The 17,162-nt window shown below is 48.7% G+C and overlaps 1 protein-coding gene across 1 annotated transcript in view; it reads left to right on the top strand.

The window, feature by feature from the left end:
* The window catches only part of GRHL3 (grainyhead like transcription factor 3), a 114,308-nt gene that overhangs the window by 28,195 nt on the left and 68,951 nt on the right, over positions 1-17,162 (top strand). Inside the window, exons 4-5 of the mRNA XM_084816355.1 lie at positions 9,291-9,440; positions 13,501-13,693. Of these exons, the coding sequence (XP_084672481.1) occupies positions 9,291-9,440; positions 13,501-13,693 (343 nt within the window). The remainder of the gene's footprint in view (positions 1-9,290; positions 9,441-13,500; positions 13,694-17,162) is intronic.

Here is a 17,162-nt window from a genome sequence, read left to right as displayed (position 1 = left end):
AGGTGGGCCAAATCTAATGGCCCTTGGATGTGGTTGATGTGGCGCTGAGCTTACCTACTCAGCTTCCAGCCCACCCCTAGGCCTTACTCTCCAGGTAATGCACTTCCGACCTGGAGCTCTCACAACAATATGCTTCATTTTATATCGCAGGGCCGGCCCAACCATTAGGCAGAGTGAGGCAGTCGCCTGAGGCGGCAGATGCCGGAAGGTTGCAGAAAGGTGTTTGAGGAGAATGCTGTCTGCCACCCAGCCTGCCCTGTGCCCTTAAGATGGCCTCCTGCCTTCAGGTGCAGTGGAGGAAGCTGTCTCATAGCTAGTGTCAAAGAGCTTTTGTACATGGAACCTGAGCGAGTGCCATCTCGTTCTTTGCCTCAGGCAGCAAAATGGCTTGGGTCATCCCTGGTATATATATAACTCCTGAGGAGCAACACGCCAGACTGCTTTGGCTCCAAGGCCTGCAGGACGGGAGAGAGGCCCTGCCCTGCCCAGGCCTCCAAAAGGAAAGAGAAACTAATCCTTACAGGCTTCTTAAAGATATATACACATATACATAACTTATCACACTCAGTACAAGGCAGCCTCTTATGTGTGAAGGACATAGATATAGATCAAGGGTCCCCAACTTTTCGGGGCCCATGGGCACATTTGGGAATTTGTGACACTGGCTGTGGGTGACACCACAAAATGGCCCCCACGGTGGATGTGGCTAGGCACATAATGGCTGCTCTGGCGGCCTGGCTAGTCAAAAGTGAGCTGAAGAGGTGGTGGGGGAGAGAAAAAGCAAAGCTAGAGGCTGTGAGGGAGGGGGTAATAGCAAAGCAAAGGGATGGAGGGGAGAGAAAAAGCAATGCTACAGCTAGAAACGGAGAGAAAGAAGACTGCCGTGACATTTTCCAAGGTTCTCGTAAAACGTTTTCTTGGAAGGGCGCAGGGAGGGGGGAGCTTTGGGTGGGGGAGGGGATAGGCACCCTGTAGTTAAGGTGAGGGGAAATCCAAGCATCAGGAGACAGCAAAGGAGAAACAGCAGACTGCCATAGCCAGCCCAAGGTCCAAGGCAAAGCATGCATTATTAGTGCGACATCTGCCAATTTTGGGATCAGCGCTGATGGCCCTTAGAAGAACTTACTGATCCACCCAGGAGCGGGAAACGTGGAGACCTCCAGATGTTGCTGGACGATAACTCCCATCCGCTCTAGCCAGCATCGCCAGTGGTGAGGGACTTGCGGTCCATCAACATCTGGAATGCCACATGTTCCCCCATCCCTACTTTAGTCAGCCCTGAGAATTTGGGGCAGTGTTGCAAATATACATTCACATCCTGGGTGAATCAAGGACAGAATGGGCTGTTTAACTTATTCCTTACCAGCTCCATGTACTCATTTTGGGCAACTCCCCAGCCGGCCTGTGGCTGGGCTCGCCGCACTTTGAATGACAACTCTTAAAGTGAAAGACGTTTTGTTCTTCCCCAGAGTTCAGGAAGGGCATTTTCATATCATGGGCCACAATAAGCACCCAGAAGCTATTTGCACCATGCGAAAGGTACCCTTTTATGTCACTGAAGCCCAAGTGTGTGGCACTTTGCAGAGTAATGTCAGTAAAAACACAGGTCCCTGCCCCAAAGACCTTACAGGAAAGGATCCAGATTGGAGGAGATAGTCCAGTCCTGCGTATATGCTGCAGTTCCACATACTGGCTATACCATGTTCCTTCCCAGAAGCTAAAGAAATGGCTGAAAGGCAATGTCCATCTCCTTGTCCTATCCTATTGTGGAAGAAATTAGGTAAAATTAGCACATTTGCATGATATGCATATTAAGCAGAACAGCAAAGAAACAGTAAGGGTGCAATCTTATGCATGTTTAGACAGAAAAAGCTGGAGCATGCTGGGAGTTGTAGGACTTTTTTCTGTCTAAACATGCATAGGATTGCACCCTAAGCCTCTAGATCCGGAGTGTCCAACCTTTTCAGCCCAAGGGCTGAATTCAGTTTTGAAACGCTGAAGGCAGGATGCATACCAGTGGTGGGCGGGGCTTATGGCAAAAGGGGCAGGGCCAAAGGGGAAAGAGCCAGGTCCAAAATATCAGCACGTGGTAGCTAGTTCTGTGCCAAAAATTTCTCTCACATTTTTTTTTACCATTCTCATTCAATTTGATAGAAAAGAAATTGCTTTCGAAAAGAAATTCAACGGAGGAGAAATTTCGGAGAAATTCTCATGGGTTGGGTTTGGGGTTCTTGCGCTTGCCTTACTTATGAGGTGGCCAAGGAGCGTGCGTGAGTGTCCTGTCTGTCATTGTACAATAATCTCTGTGGCAGCCTGTAGCCTCCTTGGCTTCCCGCACTCAGTTAAAGCCATCATGAGGAAGGCGTCGTGAGGCAATTCCTCCCATGGGGCTTTTTCAGTTCAGAAAGTGCAGGGGGCCTGGGAGGCTGCGGAGCAATGGAAAGATGCATGGAAAGAGAGAGAAAAGACACACTGCACCCTCGGCCACCTCGCAGTGATTAGGTCAGCTCAAAACTACCACCAAAAGAAATTCAAAATTCCACTTCAAAAAGTGGAAGCCTCAACACAGCTGATGCTGCTGCCACTTACAGAAGCAGTACAATAAACCAAAAGCCCTTAAGCGGGGGGGGGGGGGGATCTGTGCTACATCCCTTGCCAACAGTGAGCCCTCTCTGTGAGAAACTGTTGGAGAATTTCTCCTCCCTGGCGAAATTCAGTGAAATTTCTCTGTCCACAAATAGTCGGGAGAATTTTGAGAGGCCATTCGTGCACAGCTCTAATTGTAGCTTAAAGATCTCACTGCCAGTAACTACGTCTTAGGAGAGGCAATTCAACCTTTCAGAATGGGGAAAAATATGTGCAAAAGCCAGGAAATCACCAAGCAATCGGGGTCAGGTGAAAGGTGGCACGGCCCTCTGGAGAAGCTGGATTGGTCCAGATTGGGACCCTGGGTGGGTCAGATTTGGCCCATGTGCCTGAGGTTCAACACACCTGCTCTAGGTTCAAAATAAAGAAGAAAACAATAAAATCCTACAACTTAAGCAAATCGTTCATCACGGGGCAAGTATAGGGAAAGTGTGTTTTATAGCGCGGTGCCACTGATGATGTTGTGGGCACTAGCCAATAGGTGCCAATTACAGTTGCATAAGCACATTCCACATAGCACCTGTGACAGCAATATGCATATTAGCTGGGGATAGGGAAGTGGGAAATATGATTTCCAGGGACAAATTTCAGGGTGAGGGGAGTGGAATGACGATTTCTTTCTTACAGAGGAAGCTGATTTCTTTCTGACAGAGGAAGGGGCAGGCACAAAACTACATTCAAAGGGTTAAATCCAGAGTTAGTCACAGGGTGGAGCCATTGAAGTCAACGGGATATAACTTAATCATCCCATTGGTTTCAATGGACAAAATGTAGGTATGAGTAACCCCGGATCCGGTCCCTTAGCTGCTCCAGCTGCTAAATACGTCAGATCTCTATTGTCTAGAAAGTGACAACATAGAACTCTTCCTTGAACTAGGTGAAGGGTGTATCTGAAAGTAACCTTAAACTGAAATGTGCTCTGTGTGTGTTATTTGTTTACATATTTAAACTGAAAGCAGTTGCCTCTAAGACACTTAAGCTGTTTACAATCCAAACCTTTTTGACTATGAAAACTGGTAGAACTAGCTGGGGAAAGAAAGAAAGAAAAAGGACACCAGGAATTTTCCTATTGCCAATCTTCTATCTCTAACCCTTGTTACACAGGAGAGTAACAAACTGGACATTTCTTTAGAGCAAAGCAAATGCGTATTGTGCGTATGTGCCGGGGCATGGGGAGGGGGAGGTCACCATGTTTGTTCCATCTCATAGCTTCTAGCTAGACACTGACCATTTCAAACAGCCAGGGCTGCTTCTTGGGTTACATTTTTCAGATGCCGGGTCATGCTGATGACTTGTGCTTGTGTGTGTACATCAGCTTTCTTCAACCCAGTGCCCTCCAGATGTGTTGAACCACAACTCCCACAATCCCAACCATCATGGTCAAAGGGAATGTTAATGACAGGAGATCCTGGGAATGACAGGAGTTGCAGGTAAGGATGTATGGATTTTGTGAAATCCATTCCGTCTGTGCTTCACAGCTTGTTCAGGTATCTTTTGTTCCATCATCCGCTCACTGATGGAATCAGACTGTTTTGACGGTGGTATGAGAATTTTGTTCCACTTGCGCACGTGCGCATTAGTGTTAATGCGGTAATGCGCCGGTGCAAACTTGCGCAAATCCCCCCAAGTTTAAAAAAAAAACAGTCCAGAAGTCCACAAAATCTACACAACTTGGAAAAAGATGTTGCAGAATCCACAGGTCGGATTCATAGAAATCCAAAGTCATTTGAATCCATTGCGCATTTATCTGACATCCTTAGGGCACAATCCTATGCACATTTAGACAGAAAAAAGTCCTACATCTCCCAGAATTCCCCAGTCAGCCATGCTGGGAGTGGTAGGACTTTTTCAGTCTAAACGTGCATAAGATTGTGCTCATAGTTGCAGGACAACACATCTGGAGAGCACCATATTAGAGAAGGATGGTATACATGTTGGAGCGAATTTCCTGGAGCTAGTGACCTGTTGACATTCTCATGCAAAAGTTGATGCCTCCAAATGTGAGTTTGAGATGCTGTTTTTTTCCCCCTTGTTTTTATCCTTGTGGGATTATTGCTCTTTGATATTGTAATTTTTATTGCATTTTACTCTTTGTACTATTGTTATAATATAAGTTCTTTTGGAGCCCTTGCAGTGAAAAGTGGTATACAAATAAATGCAATGAAATACCTAAATAAATTAGAAAACTCAAAAAACACATAAGGGAATGTTGACAGTCACCTAAATTCCAGAAGGATAGTTGTGGTAGTCTGTTGCAGAAAAAAAAAAGAGAGACCTGTGGCAGCTTAAAATGCTTAGGGCACCATCCTATGCATGTTTAAACAGAAAGACGTCCTACAACTCCCAGCATTCCCCAACCAGCCATTTACTCTGGCATAAGCTTTCGTGGATAAAACTTACTTCAACAGATGCATTGAATTTTATCCCAAGTTGGCAGGCATATAGATATATGGAGATATAGAGGGGGGAAGAAATTAAACAGATGGCCAAATGACCAGGAAATGCAACTGGCATAGTAAGTTGTGATATTTCTCTGCAAAGTCCATATATGTACAAGATAAGCATGATGATGATTATTAATTACATTTCTATACCACCCCATAGCCAAAGCTCTCTGAGCGGTTTACAAAGATTAAAAACATTAAAAATACAGTATAAAGAGGTTAAAAGCCATTTACATAAAAAAACACAAACAGATAATATATGCAAAGACAACATATATCTAAAAACAACTTCAAGCAATCAACCATAATCATAAGACAAATCCAGGATCGATCAAAACTCATCATATGCTGCCAAATGCCTGAGAGAAGAGGCATTGACCTGGTGCCGATAAGATAACGATGTTGGCGCCAGGCAGGCCTCATTGGGGAGATCGTTCCACAATTGGGGGGCCACCACCGAGAAGGCCCTCTCCCTTGTTGCTGTCCGCCAAGCTTCCCTCGGCATAGGCAGCCAGAGGAAGACCTTAGATGTTGAGCGTCATGCATGGGTAGGTTTGTGACCCTCCTTCCCTCTATTTCACCCTGACCGTTCACCTTCCTTCCCTCTATTTCTGATATTCAGGTGTGAGTGCCAACGCTTATGTAGTCACAACAGCATCACCCATGCACAAGAGGAAGGTATCAGCAAGCTTGTGGGAACCCTGAGGTTTGCAGAAGTATCCCCCCCTCAAAAAAGGAAGAAAACACCTAAGGGGGGGGGAACCACCAAAACAGCCCAATGAAGACTACATGTGTTCAGCAGCCAAAGAATGCTTACTCACAGTGGGGGAGTGGGGAAGCAGAATTGGAAATGGAGTGGAAGGTGGGATAGAATAGTTTTGTTGTAGGTCCTGCTTGTCACCTCCCTGTAACTGGTCCCAGTCAGCAGCCTGGCCGCAGCATTCTGGACCAGCTGAAGTTTCCAGACTCTTTTGAAGGTCAGCCCAGTGTAGCGCACATTCTAGTAGTGCAAGGCATGTGTCCCCGTGGCCAGGTGTGACATCTCCAGTGACACCCCGTGGCCAGGTGTGACACCGTGGCCAGGTGTGACATCTCCAGGAACAGAGAGATGTCAATGCACCAGCCAATGCACTCTTGGCCACTGCTGAAACCCAGACCTTCAGTGTCACGGCTGAATCCAGGAGTATACCCAAACTCTGGACCTGTACCTTTGAGGGGGAATGTAACCCCATCCAACACATGTTGAATCCCTATTTCCTGATCTATTTCCTATTTCCTGATCTGCCTTTCAACTAAACAGGTACACCACTGTCTTTTCTGCATTAAACTTCAATTCATTCACCCTCATCTAGTCTCACCCTCAGAAATAGACTCATCTAGTCTATTTCTGCTTCATTGACTACGCTAAAGCCTTTGATTGTGTGGATCACAACAAACTGTGGCAAATTCTTAAAGTGATGGGAGTACCAGACCACCTTACCCGTCTCCTGAGAAACCTGTACGAGGGTCAAGAAGCAACAGTAAGAACCAGACATGGAACAACCGATTGGTTCCAAATTGGGAAAGGAGTACGACAAGGCTGCATATTGTCACCCTGCTTATTTAACTTATATGCAGAGTACATCATGAGAAATGCCGGGTTGGATGAATCAGAGGTCGGAATTAAGATTGCTGGGAGAATTATCAACAACCTCCGATATGCAGACGATACCACCCTAATGGCAGAAAGCGAAGAGGATGTAAAGAGCCTCTTGTTGAGGGTGAAAGAGGAGAGTGCAAAAGCTGGTTTGAAACTCCACATTAAAAAAACTAAAATCATGGCATCTGGCCCCATCACTTCCTGGCATATAGAAGGGGAAGAAATGGAAGCAGTGACAGATTTTACTTTCTTGGGCTCCAAGATCACCGCAGACGGTGACTGTAGCCATGAAATTAAAAGACGCTTGCTCCTTGGGAGGAAAGCTATGGCCAACCTAGACAGCATAGTAAGAAGCAGAGACATCACCTTGCCGACAAAGGTCCGTCTAATCAAAGCTATGGTTTTCCCGGTAGTAATGTATGGCTGTGAGAGCTGGACTATAAGGAAGGCTGAGTGCCGAAGAATTGATGCTTTCGAACTGTGGTGCTGGAGAAGACTCTTACGAGTCCCCTGGACTGCGAGGAGGTCAATCAGTCAATCCTAAAGGAAACCAACCCTGAGTGCTCATTGGAAGGACAGATACTGAAGCTGAAGCTCAAATATTTTGGCCACCTAATGCGAAGAGAAAACTCTCTGGAAAAGACCCTGATGCTGGGAAAGACTGAAGGCAAAAGGAGAAGGGGACGGCAGAGGATGAGATGGCTACATAGCATCACTGATGCAATGAATATGGACTTGAGCACGCTCTGGGAGAGAGCACAGGACAGGAAGGCCTGGCGTGCTATGGTCCATGGGGTCACGAAGAGTCGGACACGACTGAACGACTGAACAACAACAACATCTAGTCCACTACCTACTTCAGACACTGATACAGAACAAGAACAAAATGGTTGCCACATTTCCTTTTCTTGCTAAGTGAATTCTTAGCCACAACATGGACTTGCCTATTATTCCAACTGGCTTAATCAGACTCCAATAACCACTGCTGTTTCAACTGTCACAGCGCTACCACCATCACCACTTGTCCTGAATCTGGCTTGTGCATAGGTGGTCATCACACAGGTATGTGATGACTCGCATGTGTGAATAGTTGTCACAGACATTAATACTGCAGACAGAATTTTCAGATCCTCTCACCTCCATGGAATACGTGACACTTTTCAATGGAGTGAGTTCTCTCATTTAGTTGCCAGTCATTCAGGGCACAGTACCCAAGCAAATTACACATGATGGGCACCAATTTGGATGGCTTTAAGAGGGGGTTAGACAAATTCATGGAGGAGAAGGCTATCAATGGCTACTAGTCCTGATGGCTATAAGCTACCTCCAGTATCAGGAGCAGTATGCCTATGTACACTATTTGCTGGGGAACATGGGTGGGAGGGTGCTGTTGCACTCATGTCCTGCTGGTGGGTTTTCTGTGGGCAGCTTGTTGGCCACTGTGTGAACAGAATGCTGGACTAGATGGACCCTTGGTCTGATCCAGCAGGGCTCTTCTTATGTTCTATGTTCTTGTCTGTGAACCAGCCCATACCTACTCCTGGAACTAGAGTAATTAATTAATTAATTAATTAATTACATTTATACCCCACTTTTCTTCCTTTGTGAAACTCAAGGTGTCTACATGTGGTTCCCAGTGGTCTCCCCTCCAAGCACTGACCAGACCCAGACCCGCTTAGCTTCAGCAAGGTGGCTGTCTCATGTGCCTTCAGACCATGTCTTGGGACCAGTGAGTTGTCCAGAAGTCCAGCTCCACCAACTGCCAGTGTATTTGCCACTTAATTAGGCCAGTTGTTGACTTAAGTGATGAGCTGCCACTTTTTGGACCAGTACAGTTATCACAACCCTGCCACCATCACAGCCTGAACTTCGCAGCTGCTCCTGCAACTAAGGGTTCCCAGTCCACCCTCGCTGACCCACCCTCTCTCGTCCTCATGTATGAAAGGGACACATCAGCCGGTTGTGAACCGTCCGTGCTGCAATTTGACACGCTCTTAACTAAGTGCTCTGCTGTGTTCTGTAGACTTGGGATTTGTTACGAAATGTACCAGAGTGTTTCATTTCTGTTGAGATTTCCTTTGTAACGCCAGCTCTGCCCTCCTGCAGTTCAGCTTAACTGCCGGTCTCACTTTTATTTTTAGAATATCATAAAGGGCCTTTGTCCCAAGGTATATTTAGCAGGGGAGTGGAAGGGGAGCGGGTCAGCCATGGGCATGGAGAATGCCTCCCTTGCGCAGTCTTCTTCTTCCCACCCATTCCCTCAAACTCTCCCAGAAGGTGGAGTATCCGTTGCTGATTTTTTTTAAAGGAGAGAAAATACTAATTTAAAATACCAAAATCAAAGAGAAAGGAGGAGGAAGAAGGGGATATCTTGCAGTGGAGGCTGGTGGCTCCGTTGTCAGTGGGGCCGTGAATCCGCTCCAGGTTTCAGTCAGAACTCTACAGTTGCAGAGGATGCTGGAGAGCTCCTTTAGAGTTCTGACTGGTTCTCACCGAAACCTGGAGGGCATGCACCGCCCCACTGACATCGGAGCCACCAGCCTCCACTGGGATCTTGGCAGCATTTAACAGAAGTGATGCCAACACGATCCAGTCATGGCAGGAGTGGGAGCAGGAGTGCCTGAGGGATTCTTTGGCTAACAGTGATTGCAAATTGCTACCTGGGTCCCGTTTTTTCCTGGTGAAAGGTCTGCGTTTCGAAGAGCTGCAGTGTGCGCGCGCGCGCGCGCAGGAGAAATTCAACAAGTGTGGCTTCCCTGGTCATGGTGGTCCTGTGCAGGGGGGACTTCTCCTATTCAGTTTCTGCCAGACGTGCATCAGGACAGAGGCAGTACCGGCTCCAATTTTTGGAGGACCCTTGGACAAGGCCCCCTCAATGGGCCTGCTCTCCCAGTGAGCCTGCCTTCTCACCGCCACTCTCACCAGCTGCCCTCATCCCCTTCCTCATCATTCCTATCCCTTGCTTGCGTGACAGGCAGAGAGCCAGCAGGCCGAAGCATCTCCTGTTCCTCCTCACCACCACCACTGTCTGTTCCCCCTGTTCCCCCTGTTCACTGTTCCGCCTGTTCACTGGCAGGGGAACAAGCAGGTTGCAGTGGTGAAGAGGAGGAGCAACTCCAGGGGGGTCTGGTCAGTGGGCCCCTGCTGGAGTGTGGGCCCTCGGAGGGTGCCTGTCAGGACCGCCCTTGCTGCCTTCTGAAATCCTCAAGTAGCCAGAATCAACACGCAGACAATAGGGCTCTTTTCCAAGGCTTTATTTCCATTCAACCTAATGACGCTTACAGATGCTAATTGCCTGAGCCTAAGAGGGAAACTTAAGAGAGCTGCCTACCAGGGGGTTCTAGCCTTAGGGAATCAGTTGGTCTCCATTGGGAGTGAAAGGGCGGGAAGCCTCTAAGCTCAAGGGCTAGGAGGAGAGAGTCCACCCCTTTCCTGTGGGGCATTGGGGCGCAGCTGTTGTCATCATGCCAGGCGGGCTGAGCACCTCCTCGCAGCGCCCACCATCTCCCGCTTGTCTCTGCACTGGCACCTCACATCCTGCAGCTCCAGTTGTCCCTCCCTCTCCCTGCCAGGGTCACTGTCACTCTCAGGAATGTGAGCAGGGAGGGGCTCCCCCTCCGGCTGTGCCTCTGAACAGCGCATGGGTTCCTCTCCCACGGTTTCTATCTCTTCCTCAGAATCAGAACTGCTCTGGGGCTCTATGGGCTCCGATCCAACCCTGACAGTGCTCAACCATGCCTACCCTTGACATCGGCCCTGGACGTAAGAATCCCCTTTCTGGAACAGACTCCTAACAGAAGCCAGCTGCATACATCCCAGTGCTCTTAAGCAGGGCAAGAGGAAATGGCCTCTCAGTGTTGTTTGTCCCCAGCATCTGGCATTCAGAGATATACTGCATCTTTACAGGGAGGCTCGTGCAAGCTGTGAAAGCCACAGGGGCCATATCAAAGGAAAGTAGCTGGCATCCCACAGCCATAGAAGAGGAAGAAGCAGCATGTTGGGACACATTCCATCTCTCTATGACTGCGGGAAGAAACACAGATGTCGGGCCTGTGAACTACTGGCTGGCTGTGTGAAGTAGGTTAGACTAAGAGACAGTGACTGGTCCAAAGTCGCCCAGTGAGCTTCATGACTGAGTGGGGACTAGAACCCAGATCTCCCGAGTCCCAGTCCAACACTCTAACCATTACATCACACTGGCTCTGAAATATTATTTCAGATGTACGCTAGCAACTGGGCCGGCCCTACCATTAGGCACAGCAGGTGACCAAAACTCTTAAGCCGCCCTGGCCACTCAGGGCTTTTTGAGGTACCCGAGGCAAATTCACTTCACACAGTGACCGGAAGGGCAAGGGGGAACAAACAACCCTGAATATGCCTTGCGGAAGGGAAGTGCAAGACCCAAAGAATCAGAGCTCTGTAGTTCCCCCTTGGGCTACACATTGCCCAATGCCTTTTGAGCTGTGCACCCATCTCACAGGTTCCTGACCAAGGAGCGGAGCTTTCCAAACACACCCAGCCCCCTCCCACTGCTCAGAACTCTGTTCCGTCAACAACATCACCTCCCTGCCCGCTGCTGCTGCAGCCTGCTCCTTGGCCTCTGAAGAAATACGTTTTCTCCTCTTTTCCTTCCCCTTCTTCTCTGATCTACCCATGTTCCCACACCCCTGTAGCTAGCATCTGTAGCTTTCTCCTCAATTCCTGGAGTGGAAGACGAACATCGGGCCTGAGGTTTCAGGCTGTGAACTGCAGGTCCATCACACAATCTCCCCCTGCTCCATTCCGTCGTTTGCACCCCATGTAGGGACACAGGGATTTTGTTAAATCCATTCCATCTGTGTTTCACAGATTGTCAGGTGCCTTTCATTCCATTACCCACTCATTGATGGAATAAGTATTATTTTACAAGAATTTCATTCTACTTGTGCTAATTCGCATTAGCGCTAATGAGCATTAGTGTAAGTGTGCATTAGCGCTAATGTGCATTAGTGTAAGTGTGCATTAGCGCTAATGTGCATTAGTGTAAGTGTGCATTAGCGCTAATGTGCATTAGTGTAAGTATGCATTCCTGCTAATGTGCATTAGCATAAGTGCACTTGCAGGCTAATGTGCACTTGCACAAATGCCCTAATGCAAATTACCACTGATGCAAATTAGTGCAAATCCCCCCAGTCCATGGGAAAACCCACCCACGGAATCCACACGGCTCAGAAAAAGCTGGTCTGCTCTGGAATCCGCAGGTCGGATTCATAGAAATCCAAATTCATTTGACTCTGTTATGGATTTCTTCGACATCCCTAACCCCACGTTCCAGTACGTGTAAGAAGGGCTGAAGAAAGTGCTGAGACAGAGTGGTTTTCTGGGAGCTAGGCTTGGACGAAGGCAGAGACCGGGGCTGAAACACACTGGAGGGCAGAGGGGTCCTAGGAACATCAGAAGCTGCCTTATCCTAAGCCACACTGTTGTCCGCCTGGCTCACTATTGCCTGCACCAGGGGTGCGCAACCTGTGGTCCTCCAGATGTTTTGGCCTATAACTCCCATGATCTTCCACCATTGGCTATGCTGGCTAAGGCTGATGGGACCTGTAGGCCAAAGCATCTGGAGGGCCCATGTTGCCCACCCCTGGTCAACATGGACTGGCAGAAGCTCTCCAGGGTTTCAAGCAGGGATTCTTTTTCATTTAACAGGTTTCTCCCTACCCTCAACTTTACATGTAAAGATATGGGTGGGATCCATTGAATGTGGAGGCTGCTGGATCCTATTTCAGTGGGGCAGTGAATCCCCTCCGGGTTCATTTATTTTATTTTATTTATTCATTTATTACATTTATATCCCGCCTTTTTTCCTCCAAGGAACTCACGGCGGCGGACATAATCCTCCTCCTCTCCATTTTATCCTCACAACAACAACCCTGTGAGGTAGGTTGGGCTGAGAGTCTGTGACTGGCCCAAAGTCACCCAGTGAGCTTCCGTGGCCGAGTGGGGACTAGAACCCGGATCTCCCGGCTCCCAGTCCAGCACTCTAGCCGCTACACCACGCTGGCTCCCAACCCGTCAGACCTCAAAGGGTGAATGCTACCCCCAAAACGGGCTCCACAGCTTGGAGAGCTCCTTTAGAGTGCAGACTGGCTCTGTCTGAAACCCAGAGCGGATGCAGAGCCCCACTGACATCGAAGCCACCAGCTCCCACGGCCTGGACCTGTTCTCACTGGTGCATTGTGGTCTCCCTTCACTGCTGCCTGAATTGGGAGGCTCCAGCCTGCCTGGAATTCATGGGCCGGCTCGGACTCTGCAACCCGCCTGCCAGTCTGTCACTAGCTTCTCCCAGCCACCGGGCCTTTCGCTTCCCTTCCTCTGAGAGAGTCCACTTGTCCTGCCAGCAGGTTCTCATCGCCCTTTTGTATCAGCGTGTTCTTTAAAGCAGGGCTGGGGTCCCAATCCAGCTCTCCAGTGTCCCCCAGGGGGCCACTCTCCCTTCTTCCAGCTCCAGGCCCTTTCCCCCAACCACCAAAGGTTTGGTGATGGCCTAACTTTTGTGCAGTTTTCCCCCCTTTCTAAAAGGCTGAAATGCCTCTCCTGTCAGGAATGAATCTGGGCGTGTGAAGAGATGTCTCGCAGCTCAGGTTCAGAATGAGAACAGCCAGAACGGGGGGAGGCACACTCCCCAGTAGAAATGTCATGAGTGTCCGTTGGGGGCTCGAGCTCAGCGTGTTGCTGCCAGTGTGGCCCCCCGGACACCAGTCCGTGACCTCTTGCTCTTGCCTGATTCAGCACATGCTGAGTTGGGCAAGTGCGGCAGCCTCCACGCCTTGCCTGAGTGTCGCTCTGGGTGGCACCGCTTCCCTGTCGCTTCCCATCCTGCTGCCGAGAGCAAGTGCTCCCCTTCTGCCAGTGGTCAGCAGAGAGGGGTGCAGTTGCTCTGGGCGGCGGCGGCAACAGCGCTCACCGGGCTCCTGCGAGCCAGGTCCGGCAGCGGGTGGGGATCCAGTGAGCAGGTCAAGGGGTAGACTCGAGTGAGATGGAACAACCCTACTCCCTAGTGAGCTCAGATACGGCAAGACTTTTTTCCCAAGACCTTGACACACAGATGGCCCAGCCTGAACAGCTCCCCCATTCCTCCGGCATGAGAACCCAGGTTTTGGAGGAGGAGGAGTTGGAGGAGGAGGAGAGTGAGGGGCATGACTTGAGGGGGTGCTGGGGCCTGTCGCAGAGCAAAGCACAAAAAGTTTGGGGCAGGGCTCAGACTCTCCACCAGGTTGGCCTGGTGGAAGCCAGAGTAGGAAGGAGCCACCCTAAGGGAGGGGCATCCATGAAAAGCTAGTCCAGCCGAGAAGTTCAGGCCCAGACTGCTGGCTGGCAACGTCTCTTACTTCCACTTCGGCTCCTCTGTTGATATGCGTAGACGTGTGGATTTGCTGTTCATTGCAGTCTGACAGTTTCTTAGACTGCAATTGTAAAGAAGCTAGTCATTAACTAATAAAGTAGTGAGCCTGAAGCCTTGTTGCCTGGAATGTGTTGACTGCGAAGGGGGAGGATGAAGGAACATGGCATTTCCTGAGGCTTGGTTGCTGGCAGTAAGAGCTTTATGCTAAGATATGCTGGTATCTTTGGCCCTGCCCCCTTTGCCATTGGCCCCGCCCACCGCTGGAACGTGGCCCTCGAGAGCTTCTCTGAAATGGAATTCGGCCCTTCAGCTGAAAGCGGTTCAGCACCTCTGATTTCAATTATAGTTGCTTCCCAGTATCTTAAAAAGAAAAAAAAAACAGTTTTATTATAAATCCCCTTTGTAATTTTACTATTAATTTCATTTGTAACCTGTGCCTCTTCTGGGCAGCTCTGAACACAGCAGAACTAGTTCTCCACTCACAACAACCCTGTGAGTTAGGTGAGGCTGAGAGATGGTGACTGGCCCAAGGTCACCTCATGAACTTCAAGGAGTGGTTTGAAACAAGGCCTTCCCAGTCTAGTAAGATACTCTAGCCACTACACCACACTACCACTCAATCACCACAGTCCTACAACTACCAGCATTCCCCAGCCAGCCATGCTGCCGGGGGATGCTTGGAGTTGTAGGACATTTTTCCTGTCTTAACATGCATAGGATTGTGCCCTTACAGTGCATTCCTATGCATGTCTATTCAACTTAATGGGGCTTACTCTCAGGTAAATGCACATAGGATTGTAGCATTAGACTAGTTTTAAAAAAACCCATTAAAAAAAACCCATTAAATAGGTGCAGCTGGAGGGCAAGTCCATCTGTTTAATACAGGGGCGTCAACCCCCCTTTCAGCCTGAGGGCAGAATTCCATTTCAGACAAGCTCTCAGGGGCTGCATTCCAAGGGTGGGTGTGGCCAAATGCAAAAGGGGTATGGTCCAAGGCAAAAGGGGTGGGGCCAAAAATACCGGCAGGTTTTAGCTTAAAGCTTTTACTGCCGGTAACAAAGCTTAGGAGAGGCATTTCAAAGTTTTGTAATGGGGAAAGAGCTGCATAAAAGCCGGAAGAGCTCCAAACTCTCAGTGGTCAGGGGGAAAAGGGGTAGGGCTAGGGAAGGGTGTGACCATACGGAGAATCCTGGAGTTCTAAATTGGGATTTCCTTTGGGCCGGATTTGGCCCCCAGGTCTGATGTTCTGCACCCCTGCTTAAGTAGATGCGGTATCCCGTTCCCGTTCAAATTGTATTGTTTATAGCCCACGGCCATTACAATATAAGCACAAGAAAACATTTATAAAACATTGAACAATCAATCCAATAAAACGCAAATAGGGCCTCGGAAATACAAATAAAAGGTTTTAAGCATGTGTTTGAAAAACGAAACCCCCCTTAGCTTTTGTCACTGATGTGATTCAGAAAGGCCACTCTTAACTTGGTTGCAGCTAGCAGGAACAGAGCTACTCTGTAACTGACAGATTTGTCTATCTTTTGTCAGGCCTTCTAGAGAGGTCTGAAAAGGGAGAATGAACTTAGCCCGAGGTGAATTATATATAAAGCAGTATAAAATATAATGCACTGCATCTTCAATTTGTCCTAATACACATACACAGAAACAATCTTTTGCTGGCTTTTTAGAAAAGCTGCCAGCCAGGTAGGTATTCAGTGGGCATCAGCTGAAATGTAAGCTAGCGAGTAAAAGCCCGCCTTACAGGGAAGAACGTTAATTCCTGCAGATAGGAGGTCCTTTTATGGTCTAGCCTGATTTTGGCATACCAGATACCAGACTTACAATTCAGAATTTCTGTAATTTAGATGCAGTATCTTTTCTTCTCACTAGACATGTCTGTCTGATGCCTGTACGGTAAAAAAAGAAAAAGAAAAGGGTACTAGATTTGCACGTCCTTTACCTGTTGGCTATGATACTGCACTCTCTTCCTTTGCCTAGTTCTCACCCAGGTGACAAGCCTGTGTCTGCTGGTGGGGCGGGGTGGGAGGGGCTCACACAGCTGAATCCAAAATGTTCCCTCTATACAGAAAACATGCTAAAAGCAGTGGAGGCTGGTGGCTCAACTTCAGGCAGAACCAGTTGGAACTCTCAAGGAGCTATCCAAGGTGCTGGTTCCAGCTGGTTCTGACTGAAACCCAGAATGGATTCACGGCCCCACTGAAATCAGAGCCACCAGACTCCACTGGTTAAAAGAGCATGTTTTCTAGACTAGTCTCCTCTCACTGCCTCGGAGAGCTCTTTTAGAGTCCTGGCTGGTTCTGACTGAACCCCTGGAGTGGATTCACTGCCCCACTGACATCAGAGCCACCAGCCTCCATTGGTTATAATAGGGAGGAGCATTCCATCGTGTGAGTCCCTACCTACAATCTGATGTGGTACAGTCCAGGCACAGGACAGGTACTCTGTGGCAAGCTAGCCAGCATCGCTCCAATCCCATCCTCCGCTCCAATCCCATCCTCCCATCCAGTGGCATCGTCAGCTGGGCGGCCATTTACACATCACCAAAGCAGGGGCCCAAAGAGGAGAGTGACTGGCATAAAATGTGCACGCACATTTATATGTATAGTTGCAAATTTAGGAACCGGGGGTTGGACCCAGACCTCGCCCCACATAGAGAAGACCCAGTGACATCAATGGGGCTTAAGTGAGTAATAAGCACCCCAAGTCCCATTGATTTCAATAGGTCTACTCTAAATATCAGTAAGTTTGGAACCAACCCAATGCACAATTGAAATGGAAATATAATATATAATAGTGGGGAAGATGGAGACCAGGTGAGCTGAATGCCTGATCAGTCTGCTATCCAGGTACTAACTTTGGATTGGCCCCTAAAAACCCTCTGCTTTTTAGGGTTCTTTATCTCTGTCAGACAGTCATTCCGATAGAGGACACTTTCAGAAGGAGGGCAGTTCTACAAATAGAGGACTATCCTCTGTAACATAGGACACATGGCCACCCCAGCTGTCAGGGCAGGGCTGCCTGAAGTGGTAGG

Source organism: Heloderma suspectum, chromosome 10 (assembly GCF_057233095.1).
Source record: "Heloderma suspectum isolate Gila_16-S chromosome 10, 16-S_ref, whole genome shotgun sequence".
Taxonomy (NCBI): domain Eukaryota; kingdom Metazoa; phylum Chordata; class Lepidosauria; order Squamata; family Helodermatidae; genus Heloderma; species Heloderma suspectum.
The sequence above is the reverse complement of the archived record's forward strand: the minus strand, read 5'-3'. Positions and strand labels throughout refer to the sequence as shown.